Source organism: Anser anser (genome assembly GCF_964211835.1).
Source record: "Anser anser genome assembly, chromosome: W".
Classification (NCBI taxonomy): Eukaryota; Metazoa; Chordata; class Aves; order Anseriformes; family Anatidae; genus Anser; species Anser anser.
Window position 1 is genome coordinate 7,131,503 of NC_139731.1, and position 23,232 is coordinate 7,154,734.

Genomic DNA, 23,232 nt, shown 5'->3' on the forward strand with positions numbered 1-23,232 from the left:
CTGTCAAATACATCCAGGTATATCTAACCATGAAATTGTTAGCGAATATACTGTAAGCGGTTCCTGAGAAAGGGTTGAAGTGTTGGGCCCTTTTTTATCTTCAGATTCACATTTACTGTTCTTACTCTCCGTTAATAGGTAGCATAGATCAGTCAGTGTTAAAGGACTTGCCTCCTGAGCTCCTGGCAGAAATTGAATCCACCATGCCACTTTGTGAACGTGTGAAAATGAACAAGCGCAAACGTAGCACAGTTAATGAGAAACCAAAATATGCTGAAATCAGTTCTGATGAAGACAATGACAGTGAAGAAGCTTTTGAATGTAAGTAGTACATCCTTCTGTTTCTACTGCTATTATTTAAGTTGGTTGGGAATGGAGAGGATTGTCACAAATTTCAGACATCTTAATCTAGCTTTTAGCCACAGTGGCTGTTGAAATTCTTAAATATGAAGTAATGTAAATTAAGAAAATCTTGCACAGTAATTATATGCTTTAAGGTAATCTAGGTTCATTACATACAGTCAAGAGATCTGGCCATCATTCTAAAAAATTCAGTGAGGACATCTGATTTAAAAATGAATTAGAATATTTCTTAAAGGATACTGTAGAACTGAATTAAAATGAGACAAAATGATGAAGAGAATGGAAAATTTTACACTTAATAGATTCGTATTGTTTCAAATATCTATTTCAGAATTTGCTGTCTAAAATTAAACTTTAAAAAATATGAAGGAGTGGTTGTTATAGAACATAAGTTTCTTTGAGCATCTCATTCCATTAAATGATGAGAAATTAAAATTATGTATAAAATTAATAGTATTTTTGAAATGTTATTAAAGCTTACATTTTTTTATTCAATTGCTCTACAAAGTTTACTTAGAAGTAGATAAAATGTCTAAATGTGAATAGCTGTTCCCATGTTCATATTTTTTGCCTTGCAGAGCCAACACAACTGTAATACATTTTCTTTTATCATGCAGCATTGATAAAATGGTCAATTTAAATTTCTGCTGGAAAGTGATATTGGAAGTTACTTTTCTTATAGAGACATAGCTGGGGCCAGAATTCTTCTTACAGAATTTAAATTGCTACTGATTATCTATAAACTGTGGAGACAGAATTCATCTGCCTCCACAAAGTACTGTCTCACGAGGGGAAAAATGAATCAGTTAAGATGTGTGAAGTCTTTTTCCATAAAACACTTATTTCTTTAACCAATCCACTCACTTCAGGTAACCCAGATAGCCCTCCCTTTCTTCAGTTGCAGTTAACTCTCAACCAGTTTAGAACTGAAACTGTTTAGTAGCTCAGGCATCATGAACATGACTGTACTGCCTCCAGAAGCAAGTCTGATTCAGAAGCAGTACAGCTCAAAGCCTAAGCTAAGTTACTACTTTAAAGTCTTGAACCACTTCTTTGCAGAAATTTCATATTGTTTTCAGCAGTGGAAGCCCTCTAGTGTGCAGTGCAGAGTAGCACCTCACGTTCAATATTTTTTTTTATTTGTACTTAGCACGGGCTGTCCATTGGCTATATTCTGGTATGTATAATATCTTTCCTATTCTTCTCAATAAACTGGGGTTGTGGAAATTCCATGTCAGTTCTGTTCCAGTTCTGTATAAATGCTTGGAGCCATTTTGCTCAGAAACAACCCTGTACACATTCATACCTCTCTAAACTTCAGGAGAGTTTGGTAGAAACACATACAGATGTAAGGGCTGTTATATACCAGTTCACAAGAATAATATACTCTGCTAGTCTAGAATGTAATGTTTTGGAGACATTTTGATCTTCACAGCACAGTCTGTATTAGACATCTCTTTGCTAGCCCCAGTTATCCTGTTACATTAAATAGTAGAGACTTTCATGGATGAAGCTACGTCCTCATCCATATCGTTTTCCTATTACTTCTTAGCACCCTCTCCCCTTAAAGATGCATGAGACTATCTTTGAAAATAACAGAGAACTCAGTTCCCCTCCCCCGATATCTTATTTCCACTAAATCTCTGTTTCTATAGAGAACGTTTATCCCAATTTCTTCAACACTGATTTCTGCTGTGCCTTTTGGTCCTTACTGAAAACTGGTTATAACAACTTTCAGTGGTGTATACATACTGTTTAGCTTGGAATTGTGACTGCAGCTTTCTCCTTTACACTGAATTCACTGCAATATATATTTCAAGACAATTTTTTGGGGGTGTCTTGGCAAAACAGAATATCTTTAAGCAGCTAGATTGCTAAGTCTCATTGGAACTTCCTGTGTGATAGGCAAAGCAAACACTGAATTGTAACATGGATGCCTATTAATAGACCCAATTACATAACTGAAGAAATTATCTCAATGTTCTCTTATGAAAGGAAAGGATGAAAATTATTTTATTTTGTTCTATTCTCCTTTGTTTAAAAGGACAAGTGCCCTTTAAACTTATATTTTAAGTGTTTGCTGTTGTCTTTGGCGATTTCAGGCATGGTTTTCATGTAATTCAAATTGAATTGTTAAAATAATGCCATAACAGAACTTTATATAATGGTTTTAGTGTTCACTTGTTTTATGGAACATTTATATGCTAATGTTTAACTTGTAAATGTATAATTTTGAGCTATTGAAAATAGAATTTTTATACTTAAAATGAAAATGCATTTCATTTCTAGCTTCTCGAAAAAGACATAAAAAGGATAGAGATGAAGCTTGGGAATATGAAGAACATGACAGAAGAAGTTCTGGTGACCACAGGAGAAGTGGTCATTATCATGAAGGAAGGAGGACTTCTGGTAGTGGCCGTTACCGTAATCGTAGTCCCGATGACTCTGATATGGATGATTATTCTCCTCCTCCTAGTCTCAGTGAGGGTAACTGATCATTATCCTTTAAAAATACACTAGTATTATGAAAACAATATGTTTTTTTTAATAATTTGAACATTTTAAAATGCTTTAAAAAGCATCTTTATATGCAGTATTTAATACAAGCATGAGAAATGTAAATAATCCTTTATTTCAGTTCCAGAAAGTATTTGTTTCACTCTTTATTCTCTAATTAGTGGCTAGAAAAATGAAGAAAAAAGAAAAACAAAAGAAAAGGAAAGCTTATGAACCTAAACTAACACCTGAAGGTAACTTTAGAAGACTTATTTTCTTCAGTTTGGATTTTATGTATTTTATATAAAAATAATTATATATACTTTTTTTTTTTTTTCCCACCAGAAATGATGGATTCTTCAACTTTTAAAAGGTTTACTGCTTCAATGGAAAATATTTTGGAAAATCTGGAAGACATGGATTTCACAGCTTTTGGTAATATGTCAGAAATTTTCAAAATGCTTCCCCTAATTAGAAATACAAGAAACACTAAAAAAATTGCATCTCAGTATTTTCAGACTTCCTTCTTTCTGATTTAATTGTCTGTGATACATGCTAGGGTATATTGTGTTTATATGGCTTCCACCTTGAGTAGCAGGAGCCTTTACCTTTACAATTTCACTTGCTACTAGAGGAAGATGATCTTCCTTCCTCCTTCCTGCAAAATCCAAAAGGGTCATAAATCATAATGAGAGAAATAATAGTCTACTAGAGTGCATCTGCTGTGGCCTTGCCACAGTGCTTGTACACTTATGGCTGAGACACTGAATCTATGTGTACTCCTTATCCCTTTCACTGGAAAATCGTCCAGCTTAGTGTCAGTGTCCAGTAAAGTAGTTCAGGTTGACCAAGATGACTATCAATTGAAATGGATGATGGAGCATTTGTATAATTTCTTTCCTACCATCTTTGTCACAGTATTAGAACAAGGGGAGGAACCTAATAAACAAATGACTAGTTTTTAAAGTAATCATGTCTACACCCTTGGATTTAAAAGTGAAACATATTACGAACCAATGATTTCAGTGTCTTCTAATGTCATGTGTTTTTTTTTTTTGGTAAGGGCAATTGTGATTAGAACACAGTGTATCCCAAGATATATGTGTTTTTCATCTATTATTCTGACCAAGATTTGAATTTCAGAATTAGAACTACAATCATTTAAGATTTGTTTTACTGAAATGAGGGTGGTACTTAATGAAAGAACTGCAATAAATGGGTTTTGATGTTAGGCTGTTGAATGATATTTCAGAGCACATGATCAATCATATTGAACAAGTAGAGTCATTTTAACAACCAAAAGTCATGGCTGTCAGTCTTCGTTAGATGTAAAATCAGTACTTTAATAAGTTTTCTTGTGTTTGCTTTTTCATCTTAGCTGTAAATAGTGGCTTCTTTGAAGTCTTATTAGAAATGTGACAATTTTTTTTATTTCATTTTTTTAAGGCGATGATGATGAGATTCCACAGGAATTGCTACTGGGAAAACATCAGCTTAGCGAGTTGGGTAGTGAATCTGCAAAAATCAAGGCAATGGGCATTATGGACAAGGTACATCTTCATAGTCTTTACATCTTTTGAACATTTAATTTTGTTAAATATACAAAAAGCACATATCTAGTGTAATAACATTCAGTGTCAGCAGTGACTGAGAGCACAATGTACCAATATGTAACACAAATGTCTGAGCAGTAAAATCTAAAATTATTAATCTATTTTCACAAAAGCACATCAATCTATAGTCTTTGTTCCTTACAGCTAGTGTTAAGCAACCACAGTAAAACAGACCTTACCAGAAAAGTCAGAAAATCCACCCTTTCTAATATAATGTCAGTGCATTGTAAATATATGATGTTCATCTAGCATCATACTGAATTGCCTATTTGTACCCTCTCTCCAGAAAACCCTTTCAAAGTTAAAAGATTTAATGACCCAGGTGATAAGATTCATTTTCTGTAGACTACATGCTGTGGTTTCTTTGTCATACTCTTCCTGACTTTGGTTCAAGGGAATTTTCTATGCTGGTGCAAACTGTTGGTATCACACCTCTAGAAACAATGTTCTTGCTTTCCTTATCTTCCTAGAACTCTTGGCTTAGGGCAGTCTTATGTTACACTCTTAACTCTGCCTGCTCTTGACCACTTACTATGTTTATGAAATGTCTGTGAAGCCACTTATTATACAAGTCACTCCGAAGGATATTCTTTAACCCAAGATTTAGGTATTCTTCCTGGCCTTTTCTTCAGTCCTCCCTACCTTCATTTGTAGGATATTTTCAACCTGAGTATTTTGCCTTCTTGATAGTTCTCACCCTTAACCTTTATTCCTTAATTTTTGTACATACATGTGTACATAAACTCAGAAATGTGTTGCTTCTAAAGGTGAGCACCACTATTATCTGTATGAGTGAAACTGGTTCTTCTGGAGTTCAGCATATTCTACAGATTATTTGATTGTAATTCTGTAGAACATCAGTAAGCGAGTTTGAGTTACTTTTTTTCAACATGCTAATTTTTCAAAGTTAACAAGATTACTAAGAATACATTTCCTCTGTATTAGCACTCAAATATCAATTAATTTTGTTTCTGTTTGTCCATAAGGTTTGGATTTTCTTCTAAGTTCTATATGGTCAGCTAGAATTAGTGATTCATATTTGGTTTTGGTAAATTTCAATTTCTAGAATCAAGAGTGTATAACTATACATTATTTGCAGATATGCAGTTTTAAACCTATTCCTATGGATTTGGTTGAAAAATGCAGTTTGATTGCAATCTTAGAATGTATTTCACTAGTTTGGTTATTATCAGCATTCTCAGTCGTGCTGTGTCAGAAACTGACAAGTCAAGATCCGATCCTTATCTCAAAAGTGCTTACGATTTAAGTTTAATGCTGGAATTACATAACATTTTCTATCCTTCATCCATGGACATCTTTTCAGCAATTTGGAAGCTTTTGTGTGTCTACAGTTGCTTGATTTGTTTTCTTGTTTTAGCTTTCAACAGATAAAACGGTAAAGGTCCTGAATATTTTGGAGAAGAATATCCAAGATGGATCAAAGCTTTCTACGTTACTTAACCATGTGAGTTTCAAATTAGATCATTTCATACCACTGTTCAGCATAGGGTTTTCTTCACTTGAGTCCCATTTAATGATAATTTCAAATACTGTGCATGTGTGTGAAAGGAATTTCTGATTTTATATGTATATGATTAACAGACTGTCAAATTTTAAGATTAGAATTATTATTATTAGATTAGAATTATTATTATTATCATCTTGAGGGTCATCACGCGGCACTTGCAGGGCAAGCAGGCGATCAGGCCCAGTCAGCATGGGTTTATGAAAGGCAGGTCCTGCTTGACGAACCTGATCTCCTTCTATGACCAAGTGACGCGCTTGGTGGATGAGGGAAAGGCTGTGGATGTGGTTTACCTTGACCTCAGTAAGGCTTTTGACACAGTTCCCCACAACATTCTCCTCAAGAAACTGGCTGCTCGGGGCTTGGACTGGCGTACGCTTCGCTGGGTTAGAAACTGGCTGGATAGCCGGGCTCAGAGAGTTGTGGTGAATGGAGTCAAATCTGGTTGGAGGCCGGTCACTAGTGGTGTCCCCCAGGGCTCGGTACTGGGGCCGGTCCTCTTTAATATCTTTATCGATGATCTGGATGAGGGCGTCCAGTGCACCCTCAGTAAGTTTGCAGATGACACCAAGCTAAGTGCGTGTGTCGATCTGCTCAAGGGCAGGAAGGCTCTGCAGGAGGATCTGGATAGGCTGGAGCGATGGGCTGAGGTCAACTGTATGAAGTTCAACAAGGCCAAGTGCCGGGTCCTGCACCTGGGGCGCAACAACCCCAAGCAGAGCTACAGGCTGGGAGATGAGTGGCTGGAAAGCTGCCTGGCCGAGAGGGACCTGGGAGTATTGGTTGATAGTCGGCTGAATATGAGCCAGCAGTGTGCTCAGGTGGCCAAGAAGGCCAACAGCATCCTGGCCTGCATAAGAAGCAGTGTGGCCAGCAGGTCTAGGGAAGTGATTGTGCCCCTGTACTCGGCTCTGGTGAGGCCACACCTCGAGTACTGTGTTCAGTTTTGGGCCCCTCGCTACAGGAAGGACATGGACGTGCTCGAGCGAGTCTAGAGAAGGGCGACCAAGCTGGTGAGGGGTCTGGAGAACAAGTCTTACGAGGAGCGGCTGAGGGAGCTGGGCTTGTTCAGCCTGGAGAAGAGGAGGCTCAGGGGCGACCTTATCGCTCTCTACAGTTACCTTAAAGGAGGCTGTAGAGAGGTGGGGGTTGGTCTGTTCTCCTACGTGCCTGGTGACAGGACGAGGGGGAATGGGCGAAAGTTGCGACAGGGGAGTTTTAGGTTGGATGTTAGGAAGTACTTCTTTACCGAAAGGGTTATTAAGCATTGGAATGGGCTGCCCAGGGAGGTGGTGGAGTCACCATCCCTGGAGGTCTTTAAAAGACGTTTAGATGTAGAGCTTAGCGATATGGTTTAGTGGAGTACTTAGTGTTAGGTCGGAGGTTGGACTCGATGATCTTGAGGTCTCTTCCAACCTAGAAATCTGTGATACTGTGATACTGTGTGAATTAAAATTCAATTGATTATATTCTTTCAGTACTAAACATTTTACTATAGTATTGTTAACAAACAGATGTATTGGGAGTAATCAAGTTGTCTCTTGACTTAATTTTAAATATTATTGTTTCATCCTTAAATATTTGTGGTAACTGGTATAACTTGCACCAGTGGAAATTTCTTTGCTAGTTGTCCATAAAACTTCCCTTACACAGTAGAAGAAAGTACAGCTTTCATGCAGAGCATATTCTTCCCCCGAGCATTAAGAACTGAGGAGGCATTTTAAATCATAGAATATCCTGAGTTGGAAGGATCATCAAGTCCAACTCCTAACTCCACACAGGACTACCTAAAAAATAAGTTTCACTATACAGTTCTCAATGTCTTTAGCAATATGAAAAATAAGTGAAAAGGTGATGGTTTTCCTGCTCTGTTGCAATTGGTTGAGCCTTTTTGCCAGTGCTTTTAAAGTGATATTTTTCTTTTAGCTTTCTGTAGTAAAACTCAAGTTTACTAAGCACTTATTGAAATTTTCCCATGATTGCAATTCAGAGACAAAGCTTCAATTAAAAAAAGAAGCAATCTTTAGCCAAACAAGTTTTAGATTTTTCTTAAAACCTATTAAATGTAATTTAGATCGTTATGGCAAAGAAACCTTCTGCTAAGGAGTAAATTTATACTATTTTTACAGTGCAGTGAAGATAACCTACCTCCATGTCAGGGTATTATTCAAAGGCAAAATGCACTTGCAGATTCTTTTTATTTCCAAGATTAATGAGCAAGAAAATAGAAAGGTTTTAAAACTAATTGTTTGTATTTTTAAAGCCTCCTTTGTGCAAGATACAAATAACTTAAATTTCTTGCATGGAATAGTTTTACAGGGATCTCTTGATTTGCAGGTGTCTGTTGATTTTTTTTTTATATATATATTTTACCATATATGTAATGCACTGCAATACTTTTAGATTCAAGGGAAAAAAGTTGATAAGGTTAGAAATTAGTGTTTTACCAACCCCTTATTTTTACAAGGAAAGCCAACAGCATACTCATAATTAGCCTCTTGTTTGTTTGTTTTTATAACTTGCACAAACACAGAAATACAGAATTATGTACCCAGTGCTAAAACTTAAATGGTCATATTTGATAAGACATAGTTTAAACCCATAGGTAATAGATGAGTCAGTCTGTGGAGAAAGTCGTCTTCTCATTAATTTCATGTGATTTATAAGTCTTATTTTGTGAGAATTCCCTCTAGTGGTGAAAATTAGACTTGCCAAAGCAGCAAACAGCATACATAGAGCACTAAGGAAAATGTTAGAGGAAAATGTTAATGTTCAGATTTTGCCTAAGGTACATCAGTCTTAAGTAGAGAATGTTGCAATCTTCATAGTGCTTACCATTGATATATATTAAAATGTTACTGTTATATTGTACTTGGTAAGGATAAAAATTTGCCTCTTTGTTCACACTATCCTGCTTTTCTTGCCTGTTACAGAACAATGACACTGAAGATGAGGAGAGATTATGGAGAGATCTTATTATGGAGAGAGTGACAAAATCTGCTGATGCTTGTCTTACTGCTATCAATATTATGACATCGCCAAATATGCCTAAAGCCGTATATATTGAGGATGTAATAGAAAGAGTTATTCAATACACAAAATTTCATTTGCAGAACACTCTCTATCCTCAATATGACCCTGTATATAGACTGGATCCTCATGGTGGTTAGTATGCTCAGAGATTTTGAAAAATCTTTTCACATTATATTTATCATAGAATGGTTTGGTTTGGAAGGGGCCTTTAAGATAATCTAATTCCAACCCCCCTGCCACAGGCAGGGACACCTTCCACTAGACCATGTTGCTCAAAGCCCCATCCAACCTGGCCTTGAACACTTCCACAGATGGGGCATCCACAGCTTCTCTGGGCAACCTGTTCCAGTGCCTCACCACCCTCTGAGTGAAGAATTTTTTCCTTATATCTAATCTAAATCTACCCTCTTTTAGTTTAAAACCATTACTCCTTTTCCTATCACTGCACTGCCTGATCAGGAGTCCCTCCCCAGCTTTCCTGTAGGCCCTCTTTAGGTACTGGAAGGCTGCTATAAGGTCTCCCCGGAGCCTTCTCTTCTCCAGGCTGAACAACGCCAACTCTCTCAGCCTGTCTTCATAGGAGAGGTGTTCCAGCCCCTTGATCATCTTTGTGGCCTTTCTCTGAACTCGTTCTAATACATCCATGTCCTTCTTGTGCTGGGGGCCCCAGAGCTGAACACAGTATTCCAGTTGGGGTCTCAAATGAGCAGAGTAGAGGAGGAGAATCACCTCCCCCGACCTGCTGCCCACGCTTCTTTTGATGCAGCTCAGGATACGGTTGGCTTTCTGGACTGCAAGCACACACTGCTGGCTCATGTTGAGCGTCTCATCAACCAACACCCCCAGGTCCTTCTCATCAGGGCTGATCTCAATTATGTTTTCCTTTTTTTTAATCTACTGTATGATGATACAAGTTATATGACTTCCCTGAATATTTCTATATGCAGCTCTTATACTGATAGTTCTCTAATAAAACATACAACATCTGAGTTAATGTTTTCTGTTATTTTGAGGATGATGAAATGTAGAGAAAAATAACAATGACTTAAGTGCATCCCCTAAATAACTTAGTCGCATTAATTTTTAGGTTTACTGCAATAACTATAGTGCCATTTAGACCAAACTATTTAGAAGTGTGTCTGAAGTTTGCCTTGTGCATATAGTTATTATATGTATGAAAAAGTCACTTTATAGTCATAATCTCTGTTTATGTAATGATTTATTTCAGTGAAAATTATTTTGCATTTAGCATTTTGTTGTCTTTTGTATATATATAATCAGATGTGGGTGTCCAACTTCAAGAACTGTTTTAAAAATTTTGGATCTAGAATTCAGAACAATTATGAAAAATTAATGTCATATGAAATCCTTGCTTTCCAGCTGTTGCTACTATTTTTTTTTTTTCTGTAAACAGTTGTATTCACAATGCTGTCATGTAATTGTTAGGGGGACATTTTTTGAGAAAACGATCATCTTTCTAGTATTTGATGCAACTGAAACATTGAAAAAATTAATGAAAATAATTTTGATTTTTTAGGTGGTGTTTTAAGTTCAAAAGCAAAACGCGCTAAGTGTTCCACCCACAAGCAAAGAGTTATAGTGATGTTGTATAACAAAGTTTGTGAGATTGTCAGCAGTTTGTCAGAGTTGCTAGAGATACAGCTTCTTACTGATACAACTATTCTTCAGGTAAGTTTTATCAGAAGAATTTCTGTCTGAGAATGTTGTGGGATTTTTGTTTTATTTTTTATTTTTTCCCAGAGGGACTGTAAAGTGTGATTATGTCAATGACATGAAATATAAAATCGGTACAAACTTTTTTAACGGTTAACATTAGACTGACTAGTCTGTTGTGTAGTATGTTATCTTCCTGTTCTCTTCTGCAGGAAAAGAACACCTCATGTTTAAATATTTAATGGTATTTATTGTACACCTAAGAAAAAGTTTAACCTAATTGTATTAAATTTGCAAATAATATGAAGTAATGTGTTGTTGAATACCTTATCTACTGAATGAATAATCTGCTTGTAAAATTGCATGAATATCAGTTTGCCTGTCAAATATATTTAGAATACTTTCTGCCCATTCATAGGTATCATCTATGGGAATAACACCTTTCTTTGTAGAAAATGTCAGTGAGCTACAGTTATGTGCCATCAAATTAGTGACTGCAGTAAGTAATTTTTAATTTGTGATTTCATGGTCCTGTACATCCAAAAGTTATTAGGACATTTACGTAGGCTGTATTTTTGCTGGTGGACAATTAGAGCTCAAGTTTTTGCAGTTCGGTATCATAATCTAGGAACAGTATTAAATCTACCTGAGCTTCTCCTATTTGCAGAGGAGGTTTCTTCTTCTATAGGAAGCCTACTTAAGCAAGGAACTTAATTATGGTTATGTGGTTTAAAGTATAAACACAAACCCCTTTCTCTTACCTGTTCTTTCTTGTGTAAGAAATCTTAGCAATATAATTTTCCACATTTCCTTCGTTAAGATTTGAATTTATGCAATGGAATAAGCTATACAACAGCAGGATACTTTTATAATAGAATAAATTATTTTCCTTGGAAGAGGTAGGTATATGAAAAATTCATGAATCAAATAAAATATTACTTCAGGAAAAATGCAGTGCAACATATATGTGCTTGTTCAAGTGGACGTTTTCCATCTTTGTAAGGATGATATGCTCCAGTATTTATAAAAGGAATTCTGCCTAAACAAAAAGAAGCAAAGCCTACAACCGTGACCCCATAAATTAAAAGAATCTTTCATGTCAGGCAAATATTAAAGACTAAGATATGAAGTAACTATTTGACTTTCTTATATGGCATATTTCTACCACTGACAGAAATCTTTAAAATATATCGTATTTTTAAGAGATATTCCACATTTATGTTGTTAGAAGATTTTAAAAATATTTATTTGAAAAAGTTTTTATATATTTTATACATAAATGCTTGCTTTGAAAAAACAAAGTAATACATTAAAAACAAGGTGTGCATTGTGTCATGTGAAGTGTATGTTACTATATATAACTTTTAAAAATAAATTTAACAAACAGTATCTAATGTAACAATAAATAATTTTTTAACAATCCTGTGACTGTTAAATAGGTGTTCTCCAGGTATGAAAAACATAGACAGCTAATACTGGAAGAAATTTTCACTTCCCTTGCGAGACTACCAACTAGCAAGAGGAGTTTGAGAAACTTCAGGTAATTTCTGGCATAGATTGCTAACTTGTAGATGTAAGCACTTACAGTTTTGTACATGTGGGATTTTAGGTTTCAGCATTAACATCTCTTAAAAAATCTGCAACTTTACAAGCTGGTTGATATTTCAAAATCTCTATAGTGAGAGTAGAGTTTCCTGACAAATGTATCTTGTAATAGTCACCGTTTCTTATGCCATCATATTTATGTTTGGTTACAAAAATGATTGAAATATCTTGTTACTCTTCTCACTAAGCATGTAAACGAGTGCAATGTTAGTGTGCATTCAAAGGGGTTTTTGTTGCAAAATTCATTCTGTTTATATGAAGCTATTGAATTCATTGCTAAAACTTAATAGGAGAATTCTGGGTGAATTTCTTTGAGGACATACTCAGAGCACTCTTTCCAGGAATACAAATTAATACTCCTTTGAATGAGTTTCATTTAGGAACTGCTCAGTTTACTTTGTGTTTTAAGTGCTTCAGCTGGACTTCAGTGCATCTTCTAAATAATAGATTCAGGTCCAATCTGGGAAAGAATCTGACCTGAACGGGAATTCAGTTAAAATTGGGGTTGGAAGCTTTAAATGATTCTAAAACATTTGTTGTTGTTGTTGGCATCGCTTTAGTTCCTTGCTTGCATGCAGCTTTCCCCTGGAGACAGACAAATGCCAATGAAATAGGTTAGCTGATCCAGGGTGGATAAACAGGAAAATATCCAGTGAAATAAATGCACTGGGACTTTTAAGTAGAATTCAGTGACCCTAATGTGTAACATGAGTGTTTATGCCTAATATTTTGTGACATTTTGATTACAATCATCAGACATCTAGCAAATAGGAATGTGGTAGGCATAGTAACATAACTGGTAGATACCCTCTTTGAATTAGGATCTTTGCCAGAAGGAAGTCACCATCTCGATCCCACAGTGGCTACACTATTCATCTATAGAATTCTAGTTCTGGTCTGTTAAAGGGCATTTCCTATCTGTGGCTACTATCATGAAGGGGACAGCTTTAAAAAAAAATTGATATGAAAAGATTTTCTGTAGATTCTCAGCTACTGAGCTTCACAGATATTCTGATAGTCATCTGTGGGCTATTTCAGTTCATTTCTCCTACCTAAGAATAATACTTACTGTTTTTGTTAGAACCAATCTTTCACTTCATAAGAGAGAAGCAAATGAATAAATAAATGTCTAGAACACAGATTTCTATCTGTGGTAAAAAAATTCCTAAATTTAAAAATCATTTAGGACCAAAAATAATTGTTTTGTTTTATTTTAGTGTTAATGCTGTCCTTTTCATATTAACAGGTTAAATAGCAGTGACACTGATGGAGAGCCTATGTATATTCAAATGGTAACAGCACTAGTTCTGCAGCTTATTCAATGTGTTGTGCACTTACCATCAGCAGAAAAAGATTCTAATTCAGAGGAGGAATTGAACAAAAAAGTAAGGAAGATATTTTTAAAGAGACTTTTTTTATTTTTTTTTTGTGCAGGTATGACTGTGTGCTTGTGGGTATAATGTTTTTTGATGGTGCTCTAGTAATCAGACAATGTAATTTTGTCTGCCATAATTATTTGATGCATGACAAATGTTGATCTGGAAATCATATTTCTGTGTATGCTAAAATGTTAGACTAATAAATCTTGTTATTTTTAGGTGGATCAAGATGTGCTTATTACTAACTCATACGAAACAGCCATGAGAACAGCACAAAACTTCCTTTCTATTTTCCTTAAGAAGTAAGTACTCTTACATTCTTCAGTATATTGATGAAACCATCTCTGAATAAAGTCTGTCACACCTCGAGACAAACCTAATTACTTCACAATGCTAAATACCAACCAATAAAGTTACTTATAACAATGTACTTTGTAGTTCCCTAAGAGAGTTTCCTCTCTGGACAAAACTTTTATGGCACAGAAATTCTGCAGGGAGTTCTTTATACATTTAAGAATCTGTCTGATAGTTTATGTAGGATCCTTTTATCAGGTGTCTGTTACTCATCTGAAGCACAAAAGAGGAGGCTGAATAAATATTTAAGTGGTGAAACCAGATTCATTCAGTCATCAAAATGACTAAAACTCTAAAATCACATTAACTAAAGTTAGGAATGTTAATAGCTGAACAGAAATATATATAAATATATATATATATACACACACACCTGAATAATCAAAATCAGCTTTTTTTAGAAAAAGTCCTGAGGTTTTTATCGTGTTAATTTCCACCGTTAAGCTGAGAAGCTGTTTAGAGATCTAGCCATTTCTCTGCATACCTCTGGTATCGTTAAAGACATTAGGAACGTCATATGTAAGTGAAACACTATCAGGTATGTTACCTTTGAATTTTACATTCTGATTTTAACCTTGAAGAGCATAATACTGAGATATCATTCTGAGATAAGTTGGACCAGACTTAAAGAGTCTAGACTCAATACCTCCTAAATACAGGACTACAGCTTGAGGTTCAGAATTTTTTTTACCTACCTTGTTCATCCTCTTCATTCAGACTTTAACTCAAAACAATAAATGAAAAAGCTTAGAGGGAAAAAATACTACTATCCTGGATTAGCTGCTTTCCCTGCAGTGAAAAATTAGTGATAAATGTTTGAATTATTTGTCCTTAACTGGATAAAATTATTTTTCTGCTAATATTCCATTTTTTTTTCTTTTAGAATTGCATAAAACATTTTTTTTTCCTGGTTAAACATAGGATTACTTTTGTTTATATCAGAAGAAAAGCTTAAATGGATCTTAAATTTGCTTACATAATACATTTTCTTCTAAACAGGTGTGGTAGTAAACAAGGGGAAGAAGATTATAGGCCACTGTTTGAGAACTTCATTCAAGATCTTCTTTCCACGGTCAATAAACCAGAATGGCCAGCTGCAGAGTTGCTCCTTAGCTTATTAGGAAGGCTATTGGTAAGGGATTCTTGTTTTTAACTATGAAGACTTATTTCAGTTTCAGCTATTAGAGGAATACATTCTGATAGTTGATGCATACATGCAGTGTTTTAAGGATTTTCTTATGTGTATCACTATTACGTAATACATAAATACTAAAATTTAGGTCAGAGGATGATTGATACACAACTTGGAAAAGGTCACAGTATCACAGATTTCTAGGTTGGAAGAGACCTCAAGATCATCGAGTCCAACCTCCGACCTAACACTAAGTACTCCACTAAACCATATCGCTAAGCTCTACATCTAAACGTCTTTTAAAGACCTCCAGGGATGGTGACTCCACCACCTCCCTGGGCAGCCCATTCCAATGCTTAATAACCCTTTCGGTAAAGAAGTACTTCCTAACATCCAACCTAAAACTCCCCTGTCGCAACTTTCGCCCATTCCCCCTCGTCCTGTCACCAGGCACGTAGGAGAACAGACCAACCCCCACCTCTTTACAGCCTCCTTTAAGGTAACTGTAGAGAGCGATGAGGTCGCCCCTGAGCCTCCTCTTCTCCAGGCTGAACAAGCCCAGCTCCCTCAGCCGCTCCTCGTAAGACTTGTTCTCCAGACCCCTCACCAGCTTGGTCGCCCTTCTCTGGACTCGCTCGAGCACGTCCATGTCCTTCCTGTAGCGAGGGGCCCAAAACTGAACACAGTACTCGAGGTAAGGCCTCACCAGAGCCGAGTACAGGGGCACAATCACTTCCCTAGACCTGCTGGCCACACTGCTTCTTATACAGGCCAGGATGCTGTTGGCCTTCTTGGCCACCTGGGCACACTGCTGGCTCATATTCAGCCGACTATCAACCAGTACTCCCAGGTCCTTCTCTGCCAGGCAGCTTTCCAGCCACTCATCTCCCAGCCTGTAGCTCTGCTTGGGGTTGTTGCGCCCCAGGTGCAGGACCCGGCACTTGGCCTTGTTGAACTTCATACAGTTGACCTCAGCCCATCGCTCCAGCCTATCCAGATCCTCCTGCAGAGCCTTCCTGCCCTTGAGCAGATCGACACACGCACTTAGCTTGGTGTCATCTGCAAACTTACTGAGGGTGCACTGGACGCCCTCATCCAGATCATCGATAAAGATATTAAAGAGGACCGGCCCCAGTACCGAGCCCTGGGGGACACCACTAGTGACCAGCCTCCAACCAGATTTGACTCCATTCACCACAACTCTCTGGGCCCGGCTATCCAGCCAGTTTCTAACCCAGCGAAGCGTACGCCAGTCCAAGCCCCGAGCAGCCAGTTTCTTGAGGAGAATGTTGTGGGGAACTGTGTCAAAAGCCTTACTGAGGTCAAGGTAAACCACATCCACAGCCTTTCCCTCATCCACCAAGCGCGTCACTTGGTCATAGAAGGAGATCAGGTTCGTCAAGCAGGACCTGCCTTTCATAAACCCATGCTGACTGGGCCTGATCGCCTGCTTGCCCTGCAAGTGCCGCGTGATGACCCTCAAGATAATCTGCTCCATGAGCTTCCCTGGCACTGAGGTCAAACTGACAGGCCTATAGTTCCCCGGGTCTGCCCTGCAGCCCTTCTTATAGATGGGCGCCACATTGGCTAGCCGCCAGTCAACCGGGACCTCCCCCGATAGCCAGGACTGCTGATAAATGATGGAAAGCGGCTCGGCCAGCTCCTCCGCCAGTTCTTTCAGTACCCTCGGGTGCATCCCATCCAGCCCCATCGACTTGCGCACATCCAAGCTCCGTAGCAGGTCGCCAACCATTTCCTCATGGATAGCGAAGGCCACATCCTGCTCCCCATCCCCTTCCACCAGCTCAAGGCACTGGGTATCCAGAGAACAACTGGTCTTGCCGCTAAAGACTGAGGCAAAGGTGGCATTAAGCACCTCAGCCTTTTCCTCATCCTTAGTAACTAGGTTTCCCCTCGCATCCAGTAAAGGATGGAGATTCTCCTTAGTCCTCCGTTTCGCGTTGATATATTTGTAAAAGGATTTTTTGTTGTCTTTAACGGCAGTAGCCAGATTGAGCTCCAGATGAGCTTTGGCCTTTCTAATTTTCTCCCTGCACAGCCTCGCTACATCCTTGTAGTCCTCCTCAGTGGCCCGCCCTTTTTTCCAAAGATTATAAACCCTCTTTTTTCTGCTAAGCTCCAGCCGCAACTCTCTGTTGAGCCAGGCCGGTCTTCTTCCACGCCGGCTCATCTTTGGGCACGTGGGGACGGACCGCTCCTGTGCCATCACGATTTCCTTCTTGAGGAGCGCCCAGCCTTCCTGGACTCCTCTGCCCTTCAGAACCGCCTCCCAAGGGACTCGGCCAACCAGCGTCCTGAGCAGCTCAAAGTCAGCCCTCCGGAAGTCCAATACAGCAGTTTTACTGGTCCCCTTCCTGGCCTCGCCAAGAATAGAGAACTCTACCATTTCGTGGTCACTCTGCTCAAGACAGCTTCCGACCACCACATCTCCCACCAGTCCTTCTCTGTTTGTGAAGAGAAGGTCTAGCGTGGCACCACCCCTGGTAGGTTCACTGACCAGCTGCGTCAGGAAGCTATCTCCCACGCTCTCCAGAAACCTCCTAGACTGCTTTCTCTGTGCCGTGTTGTGTTTCCAGGATATGTCCGGGAAGTTGAAGTCCCCCACGAGGACAAGCGCCGACGATTTTGCAACTTCTGTCAGTTGCCTATAAAACTCCTCATCCATCTCCTCATCCTGGTTCGGCGGTCTATAACAGACCCCCACCAGGAAGCTAGCCTTGCCGGCCTTCCCGCGGATCCTAACCCACAGGGATTCAACCTTATCATTCCCAGCCTGGAGTTCCACAACATCAAAAGATTCTCTAATGTAGAGAGCCACGCCACCACCCCCTCTGTGCTGCCTGTCCCTCCTGAAGAGCCGATAGCCAGGCATTGCAGCACTCCAGTCGTGGGAGCGGCCCCACCACGTCTCCGTGATGGCAACCAAGTCGTAGCCTGCCTGCTGCACAATGGCTTCCAGCTCCTCCTGTTTGTTACCCATGCTGCGTGCATTAGTGTAGATGCACTTCAGCTGGGCCATCGCCTTCTTCCCCGGCCTAGCCATTGTTTCCCCCGGCACAGCTCCAACAAGCCTTGTTTGAGCCCCGTCCCCCTTCTTACCTAGTTTAAAGCTCTCTCTATGAGCCCCGCCAGCTCCTGGCCTAGGATCCGTTTTCCCCTTGGAGATAGGGACCCGTCTGGGGCCATCAGGCCAGGTGCCGAGTAAAGCTTCCCATGGTGTAAAAACCCAAAATTTCTGTGCTGGCACCAGCCTCTGAGCCACCTATTAACCACGCGAGCTTTCCGTGTCCTCTCCGTGCCTCTCCCTTCCCCCGTAGGGATAGACGAAAACACCACCTGCACTCCCGCTCCCTCCACCAATCGTCCTAGCCCCCTATAGTCCTGTTTGATAGCCTTGAGGCTTCTCTTTTCAACATCATCGCTGCCAGCCTGGACTATCAAAAGCGGGTAATAGTCAGAGGGGCGAACCAGGTTTGGAAGCTTCCTGGTAACGTCTCTGACCCTGGCCCCAGGGAGGCAGCAGACTTCCCTATGTGTGGGGTCAGGCCGACAAATAGGGCCCTCCGTTCCCCTGAGGAGGGAGTCGCCCACAACAATCACCCTTCTTTCTTTCTTGGTGGAGGCAGTCCTGAGGCATGGAGTCAACTTCCTCACCTCAGGCATCCTCCTGGGTAGGCTTCCTACCTCATCCTCACCCACGGGTCTCTCTAGCTCCAGGGCCTCAAACCTATTGTTCAAGGGCACCTGGGAAGGCGGCGCCGGCAGGGGAGGGCATCTCCTGCGAGGTCGAGCAGGGACCTGTCTCCATTCCTCCTCAACTCGCAGGTCCCCTCCCTCTACCCGATGGTGACAGGGCAGGGGGTCCACCCCCCTTTGGAGCATCTCACCCTGGTCCCTCTCCCTCCGGTCCTGCAGGGAGTCGCTCCACCAGTCTATCTCCTGCTCGCACTCCCTGATATCCCTCAACCTCTGCACCTCCTCCTTGAGCTCCGCCACCATGCGGACCAGGTCGTCCACCTGCTCGCACCTCACGCAAGCAGTCTCCCTGCCTCCCGCCGATGGCAGCAAGAGGCTCAGACACTCCCCGCATCCGGAGACCTGAACTGCCGCGTGTTTGGACGGGCAGTCGGTCTGGGTGTGTACTGACTTCCTAGAGAAAGCACCGTGCCTGGTGGAGACCATTGCAGCCCAGCTGACGGGAGAGTGCCGTTGGAGGAGTTGTCCCTATGGGCGGGTGTGACCGCTCCGCCCTTCCTGCCTGCGCTAACTGCCGCGTCACTCCCTGGTCGCTGTGCTCCTGGTCGCTCGCGCTCCCTAAGGGCTGCCTTTGAACAGCCGGGGGGAGGAGCTGTCGCTGACGCTGCTGGCCCCGCCTACGCCTCGTCAGCCTCCCTCACGAGGGCTGCCGGTGCCTGGCGGCTCCCTCACGTAGGCTCGATGCCCGAAAAATAGCCCTGCCTGTCCCGATCCCGCGCTCCGCTGCAGCACGCGTCTGCCCCGGAGCCGGTCGCCTCGTATGTATACTCTTTCTCACAGAAGTCCACTTCTACACTTCCATGACATTTTTCACATTAAAAAAGTGCCATTTTATACCATCTAGTAAGTGCAAATATTTGTTCAGATTAAAGTCAAATAGTTGTAATTGCTCATGTTAAATATCCTCTCTGGACTATTCATTTAGCACAGAACCTGAAAACAATTAAGTAGATTGCTTTTATACAAATAATAGTACATTTACTTATGGAATGTGAAATGTTACAGAATGTGAACGTTTTTGCTAACATATTCTTAGAGAGTTGTTTTTTGGTATTACACAGTAATTTACACAGTAATTTAACCTGTTTCTTGGAAAAATATTTTATGGTCCTGTTGCTGATAAAAATGTAGCTTTCATTATATTTGTGTGAATAATGAGAAATGTATATTATGGTGGTTAATATCTCTGTTATTGCAAAGGATATCTCCTGTACTAGACATCTAGTTTACTTTATGAAAGTATATATTTAAAGAAAACTAACAGGCATATTTGTAGAGAGATTGTGTATATGTGGTGTAATAGTAAATGACATAATTTTATAGTGTATGGAAGTTAGAATTTTTAATAAGTTTAAACAGTGTCTTGTGAGAAGAATGAAGAAAGGTTGAGAAAGTTGGGGTTGTTTAGCCTAGAGAAGAGAAGGCTCTAGGGAGACCTTATAGTGAACTTCCAGTATTTAAAGGGGACCTACAGGAAAGATTGGGGCAGACTTTTTATCAGGGAGTGTATCGACAGGATAAGGGGTAATGGTTTTAAACTACAAGGATGATCAAAGGGCTGGAACACCTCTCCTATGAAGACAGGCTGAGAGAGTTGGCGTTGTTCAGCCTGGAGAAGAGAAGGCTCCGGGGAGACCTTATAGCAGCCTTCCAGTACCTAAAGAGGGCCTACAGGAAAGCTGGGGAGGGACTCCTGATCAGGCAGTGCAGTGATAGGGCAAGGAGTAATGGTTTTAAACTAAAGGAGGGTAGATTTAGATTAGATATAAGGAAGAAATTGTCTACTCAGAGGGTGGTGAGGCACTGGAACAGGTTGCCCAGAGAAGCTGTGGATGTCCCATCCCTGGAAGTGTTCAAGGCCAGGTCGGATGGGGCTTTGAGCAACCTGGTCTAGTGGAAGGTGTCCCTGCCTGTGGCAGGGGGGTTGGAATTAGATGTTCTTTAAGGTCCCTTCCAACCTATGATTCTATGAGTCTCAGTTGCATAAATACATAATTTAAAAACATATATATTCTTCTTTTCTTAGGTTCACCAGTTCAGCAACAAATCAACAGAAATGGCTTTAAGAGTTGCATCACTTGACTATCTTGGAACTGTAGCTGCAAGACTGAGGAAAGATGCAGTCACTAGCAAAATGGATCAAGGGCCTATAGCCAGAATCCTCAAACAGGTGTGTGAGAGATCCCATGCCAGCTGGATTGAGATATATCCATTCAGATATTTGAAAATTATAAAGATTTGTTTAAAACAAAAACAAATAAAAACATCTCCACCAAAAAAATGGCATGTGGAGAATCAGTTTTCATTGTTCAGATTTCTGAATCGAATGCATTCTATTTATAAGTATCACATATTTTAGTTGATTGCTGTCTTTCTTTCACCATCTCCCTCATGATCATATTAAGTGGTTAATTACAGTGGTAAAACCAGTTTTATTCTGACGGTACAGAGAAAATAATGGAGCAACTGTTGAATTCTATCTTAAGAGGCATTAAAATTATATATGTATGTATGCATTTGCTGTCACAAAATGGTAATGGGGCTTATGGCACTCATATACAGGCTTTAGAGAAGACTGAGGGGAGATCTCGTTAATGTATATAAATATCTGAGGGGAGGGTGTCGAGAGGATGGAGCCAGTCTCTTTTCAGTTGTGCCCAGCGACAGGACGAGAGGCAACGGGCACAAACTGAAGCACAGGAGGTTCCGGCTCAATATGAGGGGGCACTTCTTTACTGTGAGGGTGACAGAGCACTGGAACAGGTTTTCCAGAGAGGTTGTGGAGTCTCCTTCTCTGGCGATATTTAAAACCCACCTGGATGCCATCCTGCGCAACGTGCTCTAGGTGATTCTGCTCAGCAGGGGGGTTGGAGTAGATGATCTTCAGAGGTCCCTTCCAACCTCGTCCATTCTGTGATTTAGAGAGTTAAACTCTTAAGCCTGTAAGGTTAGGTTTTACGTGACATAGCTGGTATTGCTTTGCTTTTTTTTTTTTTTTTTTCCTGAACTTGTACATATATCTCATTAGAGAATGTACATTTGCATTTCTGCTAATGCAGATTATCAAAATGTCTTCAAATCTGCAAGGGCAGCAACAGTTATCAAAGTGATGCATGTTTTTGAGCTCTTTACAGCACATAGTTTGATGAGAAAATCATCAGGTCTTATGTGTCCTTTTAAAAATATGGAGTTGCACATTTCTTATGGAGCCTATAGGTTTCTTTTTGAACTACTAACTACTATCAGAACGATTGGATCTGAAGTTAAATAGTCATATCAAATTCATTTTATCCAAATTTACCTTTCAGTTACCTAAAAAAGACTCCAGATTTATTGCATGTATTTCAAGATGACTGTTACAGATTTATGCTGGAGGAAAAACTTCAAAAATTTACAGGCATTCAAATAAAGAGTCAAAGCTCATCTAGTCCTTTCTGAGTCTGATAATTGCCATAAGTTTGTTCGATTAGAATATTGTACTATATATAGTATCAAATCTTTATGTTCCTGGTTTAATATAATTTTTACATTTATGTGGATTATAATTCTCTTCCATTGGCAGTGATTCTGACAATTCTCCATCAGACTTTGTAGGGAAATATTTTAGAAGGATCCCTTTCTCTTTTCTTATCTCTGGAAGTTAAAATGGTATTGAAAGATATTCCAGAAAAATACATATGAATATGGTGACCTGAATTTTTATTTTTTTAACAGAATTGGGCAGTAGCTAGGCCATTGGCATTTGCAGAAAATAAAATTGCTTTGGGCAATTGAGTGCTAAAAGCATTTTTTTCAGATATTCAGTAAGCGTAGCATCAGTGATGGTAGACAGTACCATCCATGCATTGTGGAAGGTATAAATTATACAGTACCATTAGTCAGGGTAAACAGTGTGTTGTTTATAAATGATTTGTAACATAAGAACAAATAACTACTTGGAAAGGTGTACATGACAACTAAGCTTCACTTTGTTGTTCAGATGGCAAGAAAATAAGAAGATGCATTGGCAGACATATTCAGATCTAGTCATCAGGAAGAACTTAAATTATTGCTTCCGTTCAGAAATGGACTTACACTTCTACAGATTGTTCTTTCCTGATGAATTGAATACGTACACTCTTATTAGATGTTTCCTTCTACCCTCTGATATCGTTACTACGGTATGCCCCAGTGACTGATGGATGCTTATAGTTTTCTACTGTGGTTTTGACTCTTGACCCATATAATTAGATTTAGGAGAAAATCTCTTCTGTTTTGACTTTTTTAAACAGTGCATATTTT

The 23,232-nt window shown here is 39.7% G+C and overlaps 1 protein-coding gene across 5 annotated transcripts in view; it reads left to right on the forward strand.

Annotated features, from left to right (window-relative positions):
* Window positions 1-23,232, forward strand: part of LOC310888705 (nipped-B-like protein) — a 196,953-nt gene that overhangs the window by 142,466 nt on the left and 31,255 nt on the right. For all 5 annotated transcript variants that reach the window (XM_083815646.1, XM_083815650.1, XM_083815648.1 and 2 more), the window contains 14 exons: window positions 139-321; window positions 2,653-2,850; window positions 3,042-3,113; window positions 3,205-3,294; window positions 4,306-4,409; window positions 5,851-5,937; window positions 8,931-9,162; window positions 10,568-10,719; window positions 11,123-11,203; window positions 12,144-12,244; window positions 13,556-13,694; window positions 13,908-13,990; window positions 15,042-15,174; window positions 20,978-21,121. In XM_083815646.1, the coding sequence (XP_083671772.1) occupies window positions 139-321; window positions 2,653-2,850; window positions 3,042-3,113; window positions 3,205-3,294; window positions 4,306-4,409; window positions 5,851-5,937; window positions 8,931-9,162; window positions 10,568-10,719; window positions 11,123-11,203; window positions 12,144-12,244; window positions 13,556-13,694; window positions 13,908-13,990; window positions 15,042-15,174; window positions 20,978-21,121 (1,799 nt within the window). The remainder of the gene's footprint in view (window positions 1-138; window positions 322-2,652; window positions 2,851-3,041; window positions 3,114-3,204; window positions 3,295-4,305; window positions 4,410-5,850; window positions 5,938-8,930; window positions 9,163-10,567; window positions 10,720-11,122; window positions 11,204-12,143; window positions 12,245-13,555; window positions 13,695-13,907; window positions 13,991-15,041; window positions 15,175-20,977; window positions 21,122-23,232) is intronic.